Here is a 15031-nt window from a genome sequence, read left to right as displayed (position 1 = left end):
CTTTCCACAAACTTTTGTGCAAAATCCGTTCATAACATTTCTAAAAATAACAAACAAAACAGCAAATAAATAAATAAATAAATAATCCAACTCTTACTGGCTAAGGTAAACAGTTATACAATACAGTGATATGTGGAAAAACTGTAGAAAATAGTTTCTGTCTAACACTTTGGTGTATTGTGGCAGTTAAAGCCATTTGTTTACTATAATGTGAGGCGATTTTGAATGATACGACGAGGTCAAGAAATCTGCTTTTGCAAACAACAATAATACATGTCTTTATCATATGATAATCATCGTATGATGATGATGATAGTAGGACATAGGGTTTTTAAATCTCTGTAGCAAGTTAAAATGTGTTTATATCTCTATAATTGGTAGATTTCTTTTCCACCAATTTGTCATCAGTGTATTGGCAGCTTTCCTGTACAGTATGTTGTCAATTCATAGCATGCCAAGTGTGAATCTAGTGTCTAAGATGGATTTAAACTATACAGCTACAACAATACTGAGGCAAAGTGTGGGTTTTTTTGTTTTTTTTTACTCATGTTTTCTTAAATTCTCCCTACTTGAAGAACAAAACAAGGCATAGGGTTAACACTGGGCTCCCGCAGATATAAACATGATTTGGAAAATGCAGACACACACAAACACACACATCTCCACACCACATGCGTAAAGTCTGAACACCAAAGAGACATATTGTGATCGTTCCATATTAAGACAAACATCCAGACACGCACATCAGCAAATGGGCTGAAACAGAATTATTTCATATCACGCTCTACAAATCTGGAAATAATACAGTGGGTGCGTAATCAAGTTCAAATGTGAAGTGTGGGTTACTGCCTGTTGCCCACTGGCCACACACACACACATTTATCTGTGTGTGCGTTTGTGGAAGAGAGAGAGGGGGAGAAATATAGATGTGCAAACAGTTCTGTTGTACTGAGGTAAAAATGCCGACAAGGCAACACTATCTGCTGGACATTAAAGGACACACACTCACACACTTTTACACACAGGCATGGTAACTGGACTCCTGTGAACTGGTGATGGTATGAGGGCTGAGAGGCATGAGTAGTGACGTCAGTGTGTGTGAGTGTGTATAAAAAAAAAAAATATATATATATATATATATATATATATATATATATATATATACACGAGATATACAGCATATATATACCATTCCTCTGGAGAACAAATGGTCAATCAGCAGTACAACCAAAACCAGGTGGAGCTTACGATCTCCAACCAGGATACTATTACAAGTGAAATCAGCAGTGTCTTAAATTACCCCTATTACATCCATCTGGGTAGTTGAGTTTACTCTGAATTCACTCCTAGGTGCTCTCTTCATCATCTGTTCTGACCTTCACTCGTACAGTAAATATTATTTCTGTTTTACCTACTGTACAGGTTTGACTGTGTGGAAAGATACAGACTTCAACTTCCAGTAAAAATGTGTCAGCTGGTGGAAAATGACTCAAACTATGATGTTGTGTGATGATAACGGCATTTATTTAACTGGGTGAGTGTTTACTTCCCAGTTTGAAAAATGTGTTGCAAATGCTGTGACAGACACACTGACTGATGGCAGTGACAATACTGCGACTGTGTGTGTGTGTGTGCATTAAAGTTGCTTTAAATTTGGAGGGTGGGGAGGGGGGTGGGGGGGTGATTCCCATGCTCCCATCAGCACCCAACTCCAGACTCCATCCACACTGGCTTTTGTTGTTGCAGGCTGCATGTAGTTAAAAAAGAGCGAAGGAGGGAAGCAAACAGAAAAAGAGGGAGAGAGAGAAAGAGTAAGAGTCCCTGGAGGATTGGGGGGTCTGTAGCTAACACTGTTAATAGCAGGCAGGGGTCAGCAGCGCTACTAAACAGTTTGTACGACTGCCAGGGTGGCTGTGAAAACAGCACCTGCTGGTAGCGCCACTTGACAAAGGCAGCTGGGTCAACAGCCACTGTGGGAATTTATCAACTTTGGGAGGGGTGGTGTATGTGTGAGAGCGAGGGAGAGGGAGAAGGGCGACAGTGCTCACACATGAGGTAGTTACATGGACAGAGAGCGTGATGATGATGATGACGACAAAAATCAGACAAATAAATTGCAGATCACATCATAATTGAAATGAAAATAGAGAGGAAAGCGGGCTAAGCATACGACTTCAAGAATGATTGAAAAAGTAAAACAGAGAAATAGGAAAATTGATGCGGGTTGAGAGTAAAATCTGCCCTTTCTTCTGTCCTTATATCAGCTAAACATTAACATATCTTAACACTGACATCCTTTCAGGTCTGTGCCATCAGAGCAGTGTGGATGCTCTCCCACAAATTTGAGCTGATCTGTTTGATTATTATGTTTGTCTGTGTGAGTGTGTGTGTGTGTGTGTGTGTGTGTGTGTGTGTGTGAGTGTGTGTGTGTGTGTGTGTGTGTTTAGCTTGTTGGCTCACAGGGCCTGTTTGATTGACATGAGGTATATGTGAGAAAAGGGCTGTGGAGTGGTGTACATTGTGCGCACTAACAATGGCTTAATCAAACGGCCCAGTGTGGTCTCTTTTGCTGTTTTGTCATCCGACTCCATTGTTTGGGGGCTTCTTTTGTAGCTTCATTCCCTGTTTTAATTGTGCAAGAAATTTACTGTGTATTGTAGGAGCCAGGGCTATTCAGTGGGACTGGCAAGCAGCTTTGTCAAGGGGAGGACCACAGCAGAGATGCAGGAAGATTTAGGAGGGATAGGAAAATAAAGAAAGGGCTTTTTTCAGCAGCGTGCTGGGAGCTAGCGTACCACACGCTCACACAGGCTCACAGATGTGCATGTTCGCGTGTACCCACCACCCACACAGTAACACAGAGAGGCACACATACAGATAAATATATCCACAAGCGAGCACCCGCGGTCTCCTTCCCCTGCATATCCAGTGATTTGTGACTTCCATGGCTAATGTAGTTCATAAAAAAAGGTCCCAGGACCCTATACAAAGTTCAGTGTCTTTTTAAGGTCTCTGCTCACTGTAATTCAATCAGTCCAGCCTGCAGCTGACAAAACCTGATTGTGTGAAAAGTCCGGCGTAATAGAGCTTTCCCTTCTTCTCTGTGGAGAGGGGCTGTAACAAACAGAAAGGCAAACTGCATTTTACACCAGAAATCAGCAGGAGGTCTGGCTCTATATGTTACAATTAAGCTATTGCCAAGAACCAACTGTAAGAGCAAGGCAGATTCTGTCCATGCATGGATGGAGGGCAACATGTGCCTTTTGAATTATATGATAAACACATAACTTTATTAGATGGTTCCCATGGTGTATTGTATATACACAGAGGGACTGAAACAAATCCCTGACTTGTGCTGTATGATAATATCATCATGTTGTTTGTTAGTATGTTTCTTTTCTCAAAAAGAAAGGCATCTTTCTAGCATTATTTGTTCTTGGCATAAACATAATGCTCTCACTGTATAAATAATTATGTTATTAAATGCAGACTCAGTGGGGCTGAAAAGCAGCCAGACTTGCTGACGAATACCTGCCTACAGTATATGAGCAGAGAAAATCACAATCAAACTGAGGTTTCACTCAGTTTGAGGGCTACTGCTTTGTTCAATTACTGTTCAAGGCTCACAGAGGAAGTAAGATTGTTGAAAAGCAAAAGAAAACATTTTTGTCTCAATCAGACATTACATTATCTACATATTTCACTCTATATATTAACTTTTTTTTTATCTTGTCTTAAAGCCTTTTTATGTCTTATTCAAAGTACTTTGAATAAACTTGTCTTGCCCATTCTTAACCTTTGGGATCGACAGAAGAGAATCTGAACTCAAAGGTCCAGTTACTAATTATTCAGAGCTTTTAAACACATCCTAGGTCATCATATAGAGATAATATGAGTGGAAATATTTCTATCCCACTGGTATAACACAAACAAGCCCAGTCTCTCTCTCTCCCCTCTCTCTCTCTCTCTCTCTCCCCCCCCCCTCTCTCATCTCTCTTGTTTTCATACACTCTCACACCACACACATTCAGCATGTTTCAAAATGCATGGTGGCCTATTTATTATTGGAGGGGCACTCCAATTGACAAACAAATACCTAGAAATGAAGTCATCTGGCCAGGACATGTTTAGACAAACACTGCTGAGGGATTTTATGGCTGATGTTTCCCTGTAAGCCTTTACCACTCGCCCTAACAGTTCCTCTTTTCCCCCCTCTATGTTCCCAAACACACAGTTGATCAAAACACAGTGCTAGATGCTATACTGGACCACAAAAACCACCATACTCTAAAACAAACCTCTTTCTGTGAGGGCTTTAGGGTCCAGATGTCCCTGCAGTATGGAGGAGAAAAAAGGGAAGGACCACCAGACTTGATAACGCGCTGAGGTCAGACACGTTAGCTACCCCATTTACTCCCCCCTGTCACCCCCTCTCCATCCTCCCTGTAACAAGATCCTAATAATGAAGCCAGAATGTATTAGGAGTCAAGAATCCAACACCACAGGGTCCGCACAGACTAAACAAGTCCAGTTGATGGTGGAAAGAATTGTTCTTTGGGAGAAATGCGTCCAGTGGCCATGCCAGAAAACATAAATACGGAGCGAGCCACCAGGGCCCCTTTGAAACATCTGTGCTGTAATTAATTGTGCTAATGCCTGGGTGGCACTGTCGTCACCCAGGAATAATCAGCTGCGGATACATTTCTATTGTGATTCTGAGGCATGCAAATTCACTCTCCCCGAGTCTGCCTCTCTTACTTTATCTGCGTCTCTTAATCAAATCTGACCTAGCCTAAAGAAATATTATTCGTTTGGGACCTTTCCTGTGCATTAAGTAAGTTCAAAGTTGGATATGACCCACTTACTGACCTGAGCAGACCGCCCTAACCCTGCAGGATCCTAGTCTCTCAACTTCCCTGATAAGAGGATAGGCAGAAATATGGGGGTTCAGCTTGAAACCTAAGAAGCGATTGGTTTGAATTATAAAGTCTGCTTATGTTTGCAGTGATTTCTTCACTGCCAGGGCAACATATCAGAAAGAAAAGCTTATACATCCCTCCTGTATCATGTGGGACGAATTCATGCCCTGTCTGCATATTTTCTGGTCGTGAGTGACAAATGTTTTTCACATGTACTTGGCTTTGTACAAACAGTTTATAGATCCATCACTATCAGAATGATTTCTAATACTGTGATACATATGGTAAGTATTATGACACAGTGACACACACATACATACACACACACACACACGCATTTGAATTATGAAGTTGCACTCACACGCCTGTTCCCTGCACATTCCAGTTGTTTAACATCAACTAATTGAGCTGCACAGAAATGGACTGGCTTTGCACCATTTAAAGAAAAGTTGATGCCTGTGTTGCAGGCAGTGTTGTTGAACTCCGTCCACATAATGACGAGTAAAACGTGCTCTATGTTATATGTATGGACATGTGCATATGTTTCGACATGTACTTAAACAGAATAAGTGGAGGTCTCTTTGCTTGACAACAGGTGCCTTTGTGTTTTCCTTACTCTCAGCAGAATAAACCCTGCTGTCAAATGCTCTGAAAATAACCAGCAGGCAATAGTTACTAAAGTGAACACTGTCAGCTAGTTGATGTTGCTGTTAGCAATACTTTACACTAACATTTTGAAATGCTATGATTATTCTCCAGTTCCTGCTCAGCATTTGTTTTGGCCAAGGCAGGTGGTGATGTGATGACTTGTTGAAGGGCATAAAGGTTCTGGTCACAGCGATATGCTAAGTGTGTGGAAAGGGGACATGTGTAAGCAGTGAGGACTGAAAATACGTCACTGCTGTGAAATGTTAGTAACTATAGACCCATGGCTGCGTGAGTGTCAGATCTTCATACAGTATATGTGGGATTATCTTAGTCTCACCATAAAATGAATTCAACATGAAATTAGATCTCATTAAATGGTATGTATAAGTACTGAGGGATCACTTACTTGTGGACCTAGGACCACACTCTACAAGCATATGATGGTGGAAAAACAAAATATGACACATTTAAACCACCCCCCAAGAAAAATAGTACTTCTTGATTGTACCTTTTGGGATCCACCAGCTTGTAGAGTTTCCCACTATGTGACTGTGCCATGCTTTTACTGCTTGCCAGTATGTAGACTTCGCCTGAAAAAAAAGAAAAGTCACATGGAAAAAATCCATCTGCATGATTTGCATTACGTTCTATATAAAGTGCTGAATACTTCCCAGTGATTAACTTCATGCTTGAGGACACAAATAAGTGCAATACCATGTAAACATCCATGTCCAATTCATGTGCAAGAATGAGGAAAGGAGACAAAAGGACAGGACATAGGATACGAGATGAAGAGAATGAGTGTAGCTAAAGCTTCTGCAATGCTGCACTTGCCAAAGGACTTTAAGAAAAAGTTTAATGGGACAATTGGATACTCATGACTGGGAACCAGGCGGATAATTTAATGAGGAACAAGCCCGCGAGAAAATTCCATAAGGGGACAAATTGTAAACATGTGTCTGTGGGGCCCATACTTTGGGACACACTCCTGCCCCCTTCCATGATTCTTCCACCACTTGCAAATCATGATCAAATGCAGGAATCTTTAAATTCCTCATCAAATAATAACTCCAAGACCTGGCAAGAACTCTGATCAAACGTGTCTGATGGCTGTGTGAGTGATCCACATCATGTGTTCGTTGTAATCAGAAACACCAGAGCTGACAGTTAATAATTCTGTGAGTGTCTGGTGGGGGTCCAAGTGGTAAAATGTTCTGTATCATATTAACCCACTCACCTCAGCTCACCCTATCTTATCTTAATGCTGCAGCCCCCCATGTAAACAGTAACACATCTGCCTTGTAGGTGGCCCGATACAGTGAGTGGGTCATTGGAGTATCATTGCTATCTTATGGAAATGACAATTAATCCACAAGTAAGTATATACTCTTTAATATCCTGTTGGGAATGTGCCATTAAGGTAAAGTCAAACAGGTATTAGTTTCCCTGTAGTTTTGAATGTCACTTCCTGCTGACTGGGTATTGCAATTTTCTTAGATTTTCAGTCGAGGTTCTATGCTCTGTTAAAGTAAAAGGTTACTTACATCTTGTTAAATAACCAACTGGAAAATTCCACACCATAAATATACAATAAACTGAATCTAAGTCATGATTTTTCCATAGTTTTGACATCCATCATTTGAAGTCAACAAGCATTCAAGGGTTCTTGTTGTAAAACTTCATAAAATATGTTAACACATAGCTGTCATTTGTCTGGATACAGTGAGGAAGGAAAAAACAAAAGAAGAAAGAAAGAAAAGTCAGGGAGAACAATACTGAGAATCCAAGAAGAGACAGAAAATCTGTGGAACTGTGAAGGTTTCTTATCAATTCCCTACTAACCCAGTTCATCCTCTCCGAAACCCAAGATGTGTCCCACAAGCATAGAGCCACAGGAGCCAGCTGAGCCCAGACACAGAGCTTTCTCCTGCCACTGTTCACCACTTGCTGATGTTGACAATGTAGACTTCTGGAGGATCCGCAAGTTACTGAGGCAAACGAAACACACAGAGTAGGTCAATTACTACATCCACCGCTTTGTCAGTATATCTCATGGAGACTGTCAGATGATACCCTATAGTATGGTCTGTACATAGCATGCACATGTCTTAAATTTACAAGAGAGAAATACAATGCAATTAATTTGCAGATGATTCGCCATGTTACAGTTGAGATCTGGAAACAAAGACAACTTTTACTTCTCGTAACATGGTTCATTGACCCATCTTCCCATTTTCGTGTCCCACATGGTGGTATTTAAGACCTTGGCTTTTGGTTTCAAAACAAACATCATGCCGGAGCCTTCACTTAGCCACAACAATATGCCCCCAAATTGTAATGAGGCACAGAATTAAACGACCACACATTGAAAACAAACTTGTTTTCCCCCACGTGCATGGAACTTTGTGTTTACTTTGGCACATGCCGATGCAAAGGACACATTTTTCAGTGTGAGAAGAGAATGAAGAGACATGTTGATCTCAAAAAGAATGAAGATGTTTCTGATAACTGACAAATAAACTGAACTTGAACACCAGTAGCCACTAAATGGAGCTAGTACAATCTATCAAAGTCAAAATAAAGGAGGGCCCAGCTCAAGAGCATAGGGAGTCTATGAAGATTTCACAACATACAGAAACGTAATGTTCACTTGCATTATTAATCAGTACTTTTTCAACAGTCAGCCCTTTTCTTACTCACCCATTTTTATCTCCAAATACATAACTGCCATACAGTCTTCTTGACTGGCAGCCCCTGTAGATGAAGCCTCCCACAGGTGGTGCCCCTCCACTGGACTGCAGGTCATAGACAGAAGGCTCATTTTCTGAGGGAAAAGGATGTAAAGGTCTCATTTAGGCACTGCTAATTATCCAACTACTTGTCATCCATACATATTATTACCATATGCTGACTGCATGCATCACCAGCAGACAGCTTTGTCATAGAAGCAATAGATTCCATCTCACTGAGATACAATGTAATCACAATATTGATCAATCTGCATTCTTCAGGGGTTGTAATCAACTGATTTACTTTAGTGCTTTTATTATATTTATTTTAATTTGTGTCTACAGTGAGTGTTGTTTTGTTGTGTTAGAATCAAAAAGATAAACAACATTTATTTCATTTTGTCAATGGTCCATTAGAAATAATGGCTGTGTGGTAGAAACTCACTTCTATAAGGACAAAGAAGAAAGAGTGAATCTTGTTTTAAATGGGACAGCACGATAATTGAAGACTTCCTCCCTGGCAGCCAACTTATGACTATAATATGTCCTTATCAGAAGTGGAAGAGAATGTATTAATCTTTTACTTGTCTTACACTTGTCTTGGCAAAGGGAAATATGAATGGAGGTTTGCTGCCTTTAAAAATTTATGATCCAAGACTTGGTGGTGTGCTCATTTCCCAACTGTAATCACTTTGGAGTTTGGGTAACTGGCTACGTCAGGGATCTAGCCAAGTGAGGGGCGGTCTGTGACAAGAACCAGCATTAAATTGGAGTGAGAGATCAAGGTTGAAGGATTAATTTGGGTTGCCAAAGCAACACTCATTGTCAAGAAGATAACCAGCCCAGTGTAATTTGGAACAAATAGCAGTAATTTGTTTTTTTGTTAAGAGATGTAGGCTAAGCATTGTCAAGGCACTGGTGTTATTGATTATTTTCTCAATGTGAGAAGAACGCGGCCCCTCTCAGCTGCGCTTTCAACAATGCTAAAACATCATCTAGACAGTTACTGTTGTTGACAGCTTTAAATCTTACTTGTGGACACAATCTCACATTCCCTTGGCAAATCTACACTCCACAAGGGGGGAATCTTTCTAGATCACATCATTTTTACATTTAACCTTCACTGTCTCTGCACTCAATCCGGTGTGTTTTCTGAACCTGTTGCCAAAACACCATGTTCTTACAAAATGAAAGACATTTGTAAAAACAGATGTCATTTTCAGCAGAATAAATATGAAAGGTTATCCAAGAGGTTAATGGATTTTCATTTCTTTCTTAAGACGTAATGCCATCAAACAAAACTCTACTCAAGTTTTTTTTATCACAAGCTATATTAACATTGCAAAATAATGAACTCCTTCCAAACTTAATAAAGGTAAATCTTATGAACATTTTTTGTGAAATTTCATGGAAATTGTAACCCACCATAATCTTTCCCCTTTGTAATCTCCAGTATTCTTCCTGATGATGAGTTTTTGCCACTGGCATCTGTACAGAGGATTAGGAGACTCCCATTGTCCGTCTGAAGCCGATCCACTGCACACCTACAGTACAGAATACCAGGGATGAATACAGGAGAAACAGAAGTGATGTTTTGACACTAACCAACTACAAGGTGGCAGGTTTGCATAAGAACAGCCTGAGTTTTTGAAACTCTTTCCAAAAAACAGCGATTATAAATCAGGGTATTAGGATCATCTCTATGAAAGCGACTCATTTTTTAATTCAAAAAAAAAAAAAAGGTTTGCATCAGTTGTAGTAGCCCAACATTGAAGGGTGGATCTTTTTGCAAGGAACAGCTGTTAAGTTCTTCAGTATGATGTTGCAGAAGTTTCTCATGAAATGTTTCACTCACCTGCCTGGGTCATGTAATCCATGGGCAAAGATTTCAGGTGGCTGATTGGTGCTGTTGAAGTACGGATTGTTCCGTGGTATGGAATAGGGTGACGTACAACAGTCAGTGTCCACATCTACCCTTAGGACAGACCCTGTGAAATCACTGCATTCAAACACACAAACAAAAAACACCTTCACAATTGTACGAGCTAGAAAAAGACTCAGTCTTGGGAAATCCAAAAGCACTCAATCATTTGTACATGATCATCTGACTTGTGATCTCACCTGAGTCCGTCCATTTCCTCCATGTCATCCAGGGTGATCATGCCATCTCCCAGGACGATATGTAACAGACCATCAGGGCTGAAAAGCAGTTGGCCTCCTAGGTGCTTCCTGTGCAGCTCTGCTACTTCCATTAGCACCCGGACCGTCCTGGTGTCCACTTGGTTTGGGTTTTTCCTGAGGAAAACATAAAACATCATTGACATTTGGTTCCTGTCATCACGTTTCGAAAATTATGATTCCTATATAGCAAAGTGACAAATATTTATAAGGAGTGTCCACAACATTTCTGTACCTAGATGCTTCCAAACGGTCTCACATAAATATTCAAAGCTATACACCATAGTAGGGTGTTGCTAAGTGGCTTTTGGATGCCCCACAGTTGGCCCACAACTGTATCTTGAATGGGGTAAAAGCCACTGAAGAAATGAAATAGTTAGAAATATGCAGCGTAAGACATGATTTTATAAATGAGTGCACACTCTGATAGTCTCTAATTAGTTTAACGAATAATTGTGTTGGTGCATAAAATGATACGATGGCATGGATAAGAAACGCTGACATGATACACCAGACAAAATCCAACATTAAATGGGTTTAAAAACTCTGTTGTCTGGAGACATTTAGTCTAAATCTAATGCATTGGCCCATTAAGGCGAAGACAGTGGGTGGAATTCTGAGGATGTAACACAGGCTTCAAAATGTTTCACAATTCCTAGTGCAAAGTGAGGATTTGGCTTCGCAGTATCAGCAACAAATATTTCATGATGTGTTATTTTGGGTAGTCCTGCAATTTTTAAAAAGGCAGCCTGCCAAAGAAAAAATTGCTCTCGTAAACTACCATCAACTACTTTAACTGTCATTTCTCTATTGGACCCTCAAATTAAGGACTATACACTGCAGTCACCAAGACTGCATGCCAAGACTGTAATTAAGATTAGGTCATTAAGTCAAACATACAACTGTGATTATGCAAATTAAATGTAACACTTAAACACGTTCGTGAGAGAAGATTCTTTTCCTAATCATGGGTCATTGTGAAGGGAGTGTGAAACATCTACACAGCAAATGGCAAAATACAGCTGTCATCAAGTTGAGTCTTGTAAATGAACGGCCATCGCATATTCAGCAAAACACTGAAAGTTAGTTTGACCTACATTCTTAATCCCCATAAGACAAAAATTGTTTTTCATTGCATCTTTAGAGAAATGACTCTGTGTGTCCTTGAACCTTTCATATTTACTCTGATTTACACGGTTTCTGGCAGGAATGGGACTGATCAATGTTGTTGGTTTCAACAGTCAATAATATAGATCCCTCCAGGACTCTGAATTCAAAACGTTTCTCTCTCTCATATTGCATTATAATACTTACCTGTTTATACATTACAATTAGGAAATGAGAAGATTCATAAAACATTTATTGTGAGAATCGAGATTGTGAGAATTACACTCACCTTCCTTACAATTGACCACATAGTAAAATGCCTTTTGCCTTCGAATTGTATTTTTTGTAATATAGATACCTCAAAGTCATTTTTGGTTAAATAAGCACACTTTACATAAAGAAATGCATGTCTAGCGATGTCACAGCGATGAACAGATAAGTCAGTTGCTGTAGACCGTGAAGCAGTTCAAGTTTTAGTGTCCTTTCAGGCACTGAGCAACCCATATTTAAGGTAGATTTGGCACACTTCTCCCATTACCTCGAAACGGTGTATTCAACCACACGGAGAATGTGGTCGTGTGGTCCGATGGCCCAGCGCTCTTGGTTGGTGGTGTAGGAGACGTAGAGCTTGCCATTCTTCTTGTAATTGGGATGGAATGCCAGGCTTAGCAGGCCCCTTTCATCTCCACCCTGCAGTCAGATGAGAAACACAAAAGATCCAGGAGTTAATTATGTCCCTCCTCGGCTTCTGCTTGGCTGTGTGGGGTTGGAATCACCCCCCTCGGTCATCTTCATCATCACCAAGACCACTACATGCAACCCCTGCACACCCATCACCCCCCACCCCCTTTAATTCTTCAACCTCCCTAATCCCCCCCCCCTTTTTTTATTTATCCATCACATTCCCTTTCACACCCCTGCTATTCTCTCATTCTTTCTTTTTCTACCCTCGCCTGTTTCACTTCACACCTTCACCAACCTCCTTGAATATACCATTACCAACCATTATAAAGCATTTGACTCTGAGTAGAGCTGCACCTCCTCTACAACCCCCCGCCTTTGCCCAGTCTTCTCTGCAGCCTGGTTATGTGCGCTTGTCCTCAGGGTCGGGGGCCCCTGTGACGCCCAGGCCCTCCCGGTGGCCTCCATTGTGCAGTGATTTGTGTGTGTAATCTTTGGGGGATATCCGTGAATGCTACGCTGAGTGGCTGAAAGAATTTATTAGCTCACTCACAGTTCATAGAGAGCACAAAAGTGCAGAGTGCTTCAGTCCATGCTTTTTGCTCCCCGTCCCCTCGCTCTTTCCCGGTTTACACAAAATCCATGCAAAATTCAAGGCTTGGGTGGGGGGTGTTGGGTTAGAGGGGCAGAGTAAAAGAGGAAAAAAGAAAACCTAAACAAGGAAGAAGCTGCCAACTCCCACTGTCTTGGCAACATGTTTAGAAAACATCTAAATTGCTTGTGTAATATGTAAACCTTTGTCTCACCCCGGAGGCAGCTACATCAGTTGTCACTACCCTGGTGGTCCTCCCATCATAGTTAGCTGTAATAATCAGCTATAGCATTTCATTCCCTAGGCAAGGCAAGCCAGGTCGGCCCTTTATTTATGTTGTACTCTCCCTCACTATTTCTTCTTGACAAAAGAATGAACAGAATGCTAGGCTTAGGTGTGAAGAATGTTTATAAAGTGGTCCCTGTGTGATTGTATCCCAAAACAGCTCGACTTTTTTTTACTTTCACTAACAAAGTAATAAAAAAGCAAAAGTGAGCATCATGCAGAAAAGTTCTCCTACTCATGGCAAGCAAAGACACATTATGTCAATTAACACAGCTGTCTCATCCTTCAGGTATTCCTTAAAGGATAAATAAATATCTTGGTTTACACTGGAGTGGCAGGCTCTGGATAGGTGTAGTCTATGTCACAAGCCAAGGAACACACATCATAAATTCGTGTACTGGATCTCCTAGTTCTGTATGGACTGCATTAGGCCCTGCCCAGTCAAATGCAGCAGTGACACAGACCACATGCGAATGCAAAAGAGATGACTCTTTGCGAAGGAATGTACTTGAAGTACCAATGAGCAACAACAGAGGCCCACATGATAAGCCACAGGGGTTCCATAAATCTGAATATAAAGTGAAATGTTGTGAAAGTTGACAAATAAATCTCCACCCCAAAAGGCAGAGTTCCTCTGCAAAAATTTATGAGTACTACTAAATGTCAGATCATTGAAGTCAAATAAAAAAGGAGTTATGTGGGAGTGGATGCAGCACACTATACAGCTGCATGTTACTCAGAGCAGAGGTGACTGCACTTTGCCAAAGAATGTCAAAAGGTTTCATCTTGGGAAGAGAAATACTCCACCTCACCTTGAAATGCTGGATCTATATGCTGGATTTGGGGATGCAGTGACCCACATCCCCAAAATAAACTCACCGTAGGGAGTGGGTCAAAAACCACAATTCCAAAGAGGCCTAGATCCAGAGCCAAAGGGGGGTGGGACCACCAAGATATACAGTGGTAAAATGAGCTGAAATATTAGCTTCCTTGCTAATGACTAGCTCCTTCAGCAGCAGGCGAACAGCAGAGCTGGCACCAGAGCCATAAGAAACAAACACTGCATCAGAGAGCCTTTCACTGCAGAGCCAATCCAAGGAGATACCTTGATTAAAATAAGACAAAGTGCCAACCTGAGCACTGATCATGGTAAAACTACTGCCAAAGCTGCAGTAAGTAAGATATTCTTGGCACGGCTCAAAAACTAATATACTGTATAAACAAGCTCATGTAGAGAATGAACAAACTACAGGTTCTACATATTGTCCATTGTAAAGTTAAATTAGAGGTGGCACTTAGATTTAGGAATGTTGTTCTGCCTTGTGTCATAGTACATCTAATTAGCTATCATAATGTATGCACTTATACTTTGTGTAACGCTTCATATTTGTGTCATTAAATTGTTTTTTTTAATGAATTATATATATGCACGAAGATGAGGAAGATTTAGAAGTAGGCTACAAGATTCTCTGCTTTTTTACATAGTAACTTTATCTTATAGCTCCCTGACTGTTATGGGGACATTATTCCTACATAACACATGTTAATGTTTCTGGTTATAGTGCCTACCATCTCCAAAGCTCTATCAAACTATACAAATTACTCTGCTGTGTCAACTTAAAACACATTCCGTCCATTTTCGTCCAGAACATCTTTGTCTTTTTTATGACTGCCATCATTCTTCTACAGCCAGGCAAGGGGTTCTGATTGAATCTCTCATGAGGTATTATCTCTTCATTTTTCACAAACACCTGCCTCTGCATTCCTTCTTTCCCTCCAATTCTGTTCTCTGGGGCTCTGGCTTTGGCACTGTCAAAGTGTTGGCGTCATTCCACAGAAAGCTGGGAAAGTGAGGTGCAGGGATGTGGAGCGGTTGTTATCTCACATCTCAC

The 15031-nt window shown here is 40.8% G+C and overlaps 1 protein-coding gene across 2 annotated transcripts in view; it reads right to left on the bottom strand.

Moving 5' to 3' along the window:
- The window catches only part of hhip (hedgehog interacting protein), a 35156-nt gene that overhangs the window by 4110 nt on the left and 16015 nt on the right, over positions 1-15031 (bottom strand). For both annotated transcript variants that reach the window (XM_056372621.1, XM_056372622.1), the window contains exons 5-11: positions 12120-12271; positions 10418-10591; positions 10152-10295; positions 9722-9840; positions 8268-8391; positions 7410-7555; positions 6076-6157 (exon numbers count right to left, since the gene is read on the bottom strand). In XM_056372621.1, coding sequence (XP_056228596.1) covers positions 6076-6157; positions 7410-7555; positions 8268-8391; positions 9722-9840; positions 10152-10295; positions 10418-10591; positions 12120-12271 — 941 coding nt within the window. The remainder of the gene's footprint in view (positions 1-6075; positions 6158-7409; positions 7556-8267; positions 8392-9721; positions 9841-10151; positions 10296-10417; positions 10592-12119; positions 12272-15031) is intronic.

The sequence above is a fragment of the Seriola aureovittata genome, chromosome 3 (assembly GCF_021018895.1).
Source record: "Seriola aureovittata isolate HTS-2021-v1 ecotype China chromosome 3, ASM2101889v1, whole genome shotgun sequence".
NCBI classification, from domain to species: domain Eukaryota; kingdom Metazoa; phylum Chordata; class Actinopteri; order Carangiformes; family Carangidae; genus Seriola; species Seriola aureovittata.
The sequence above is the reverse complement of the archived record's forward strand: the minus strand, read 5'-3'. Positions and strand labels throughout refer to the sequence as shown.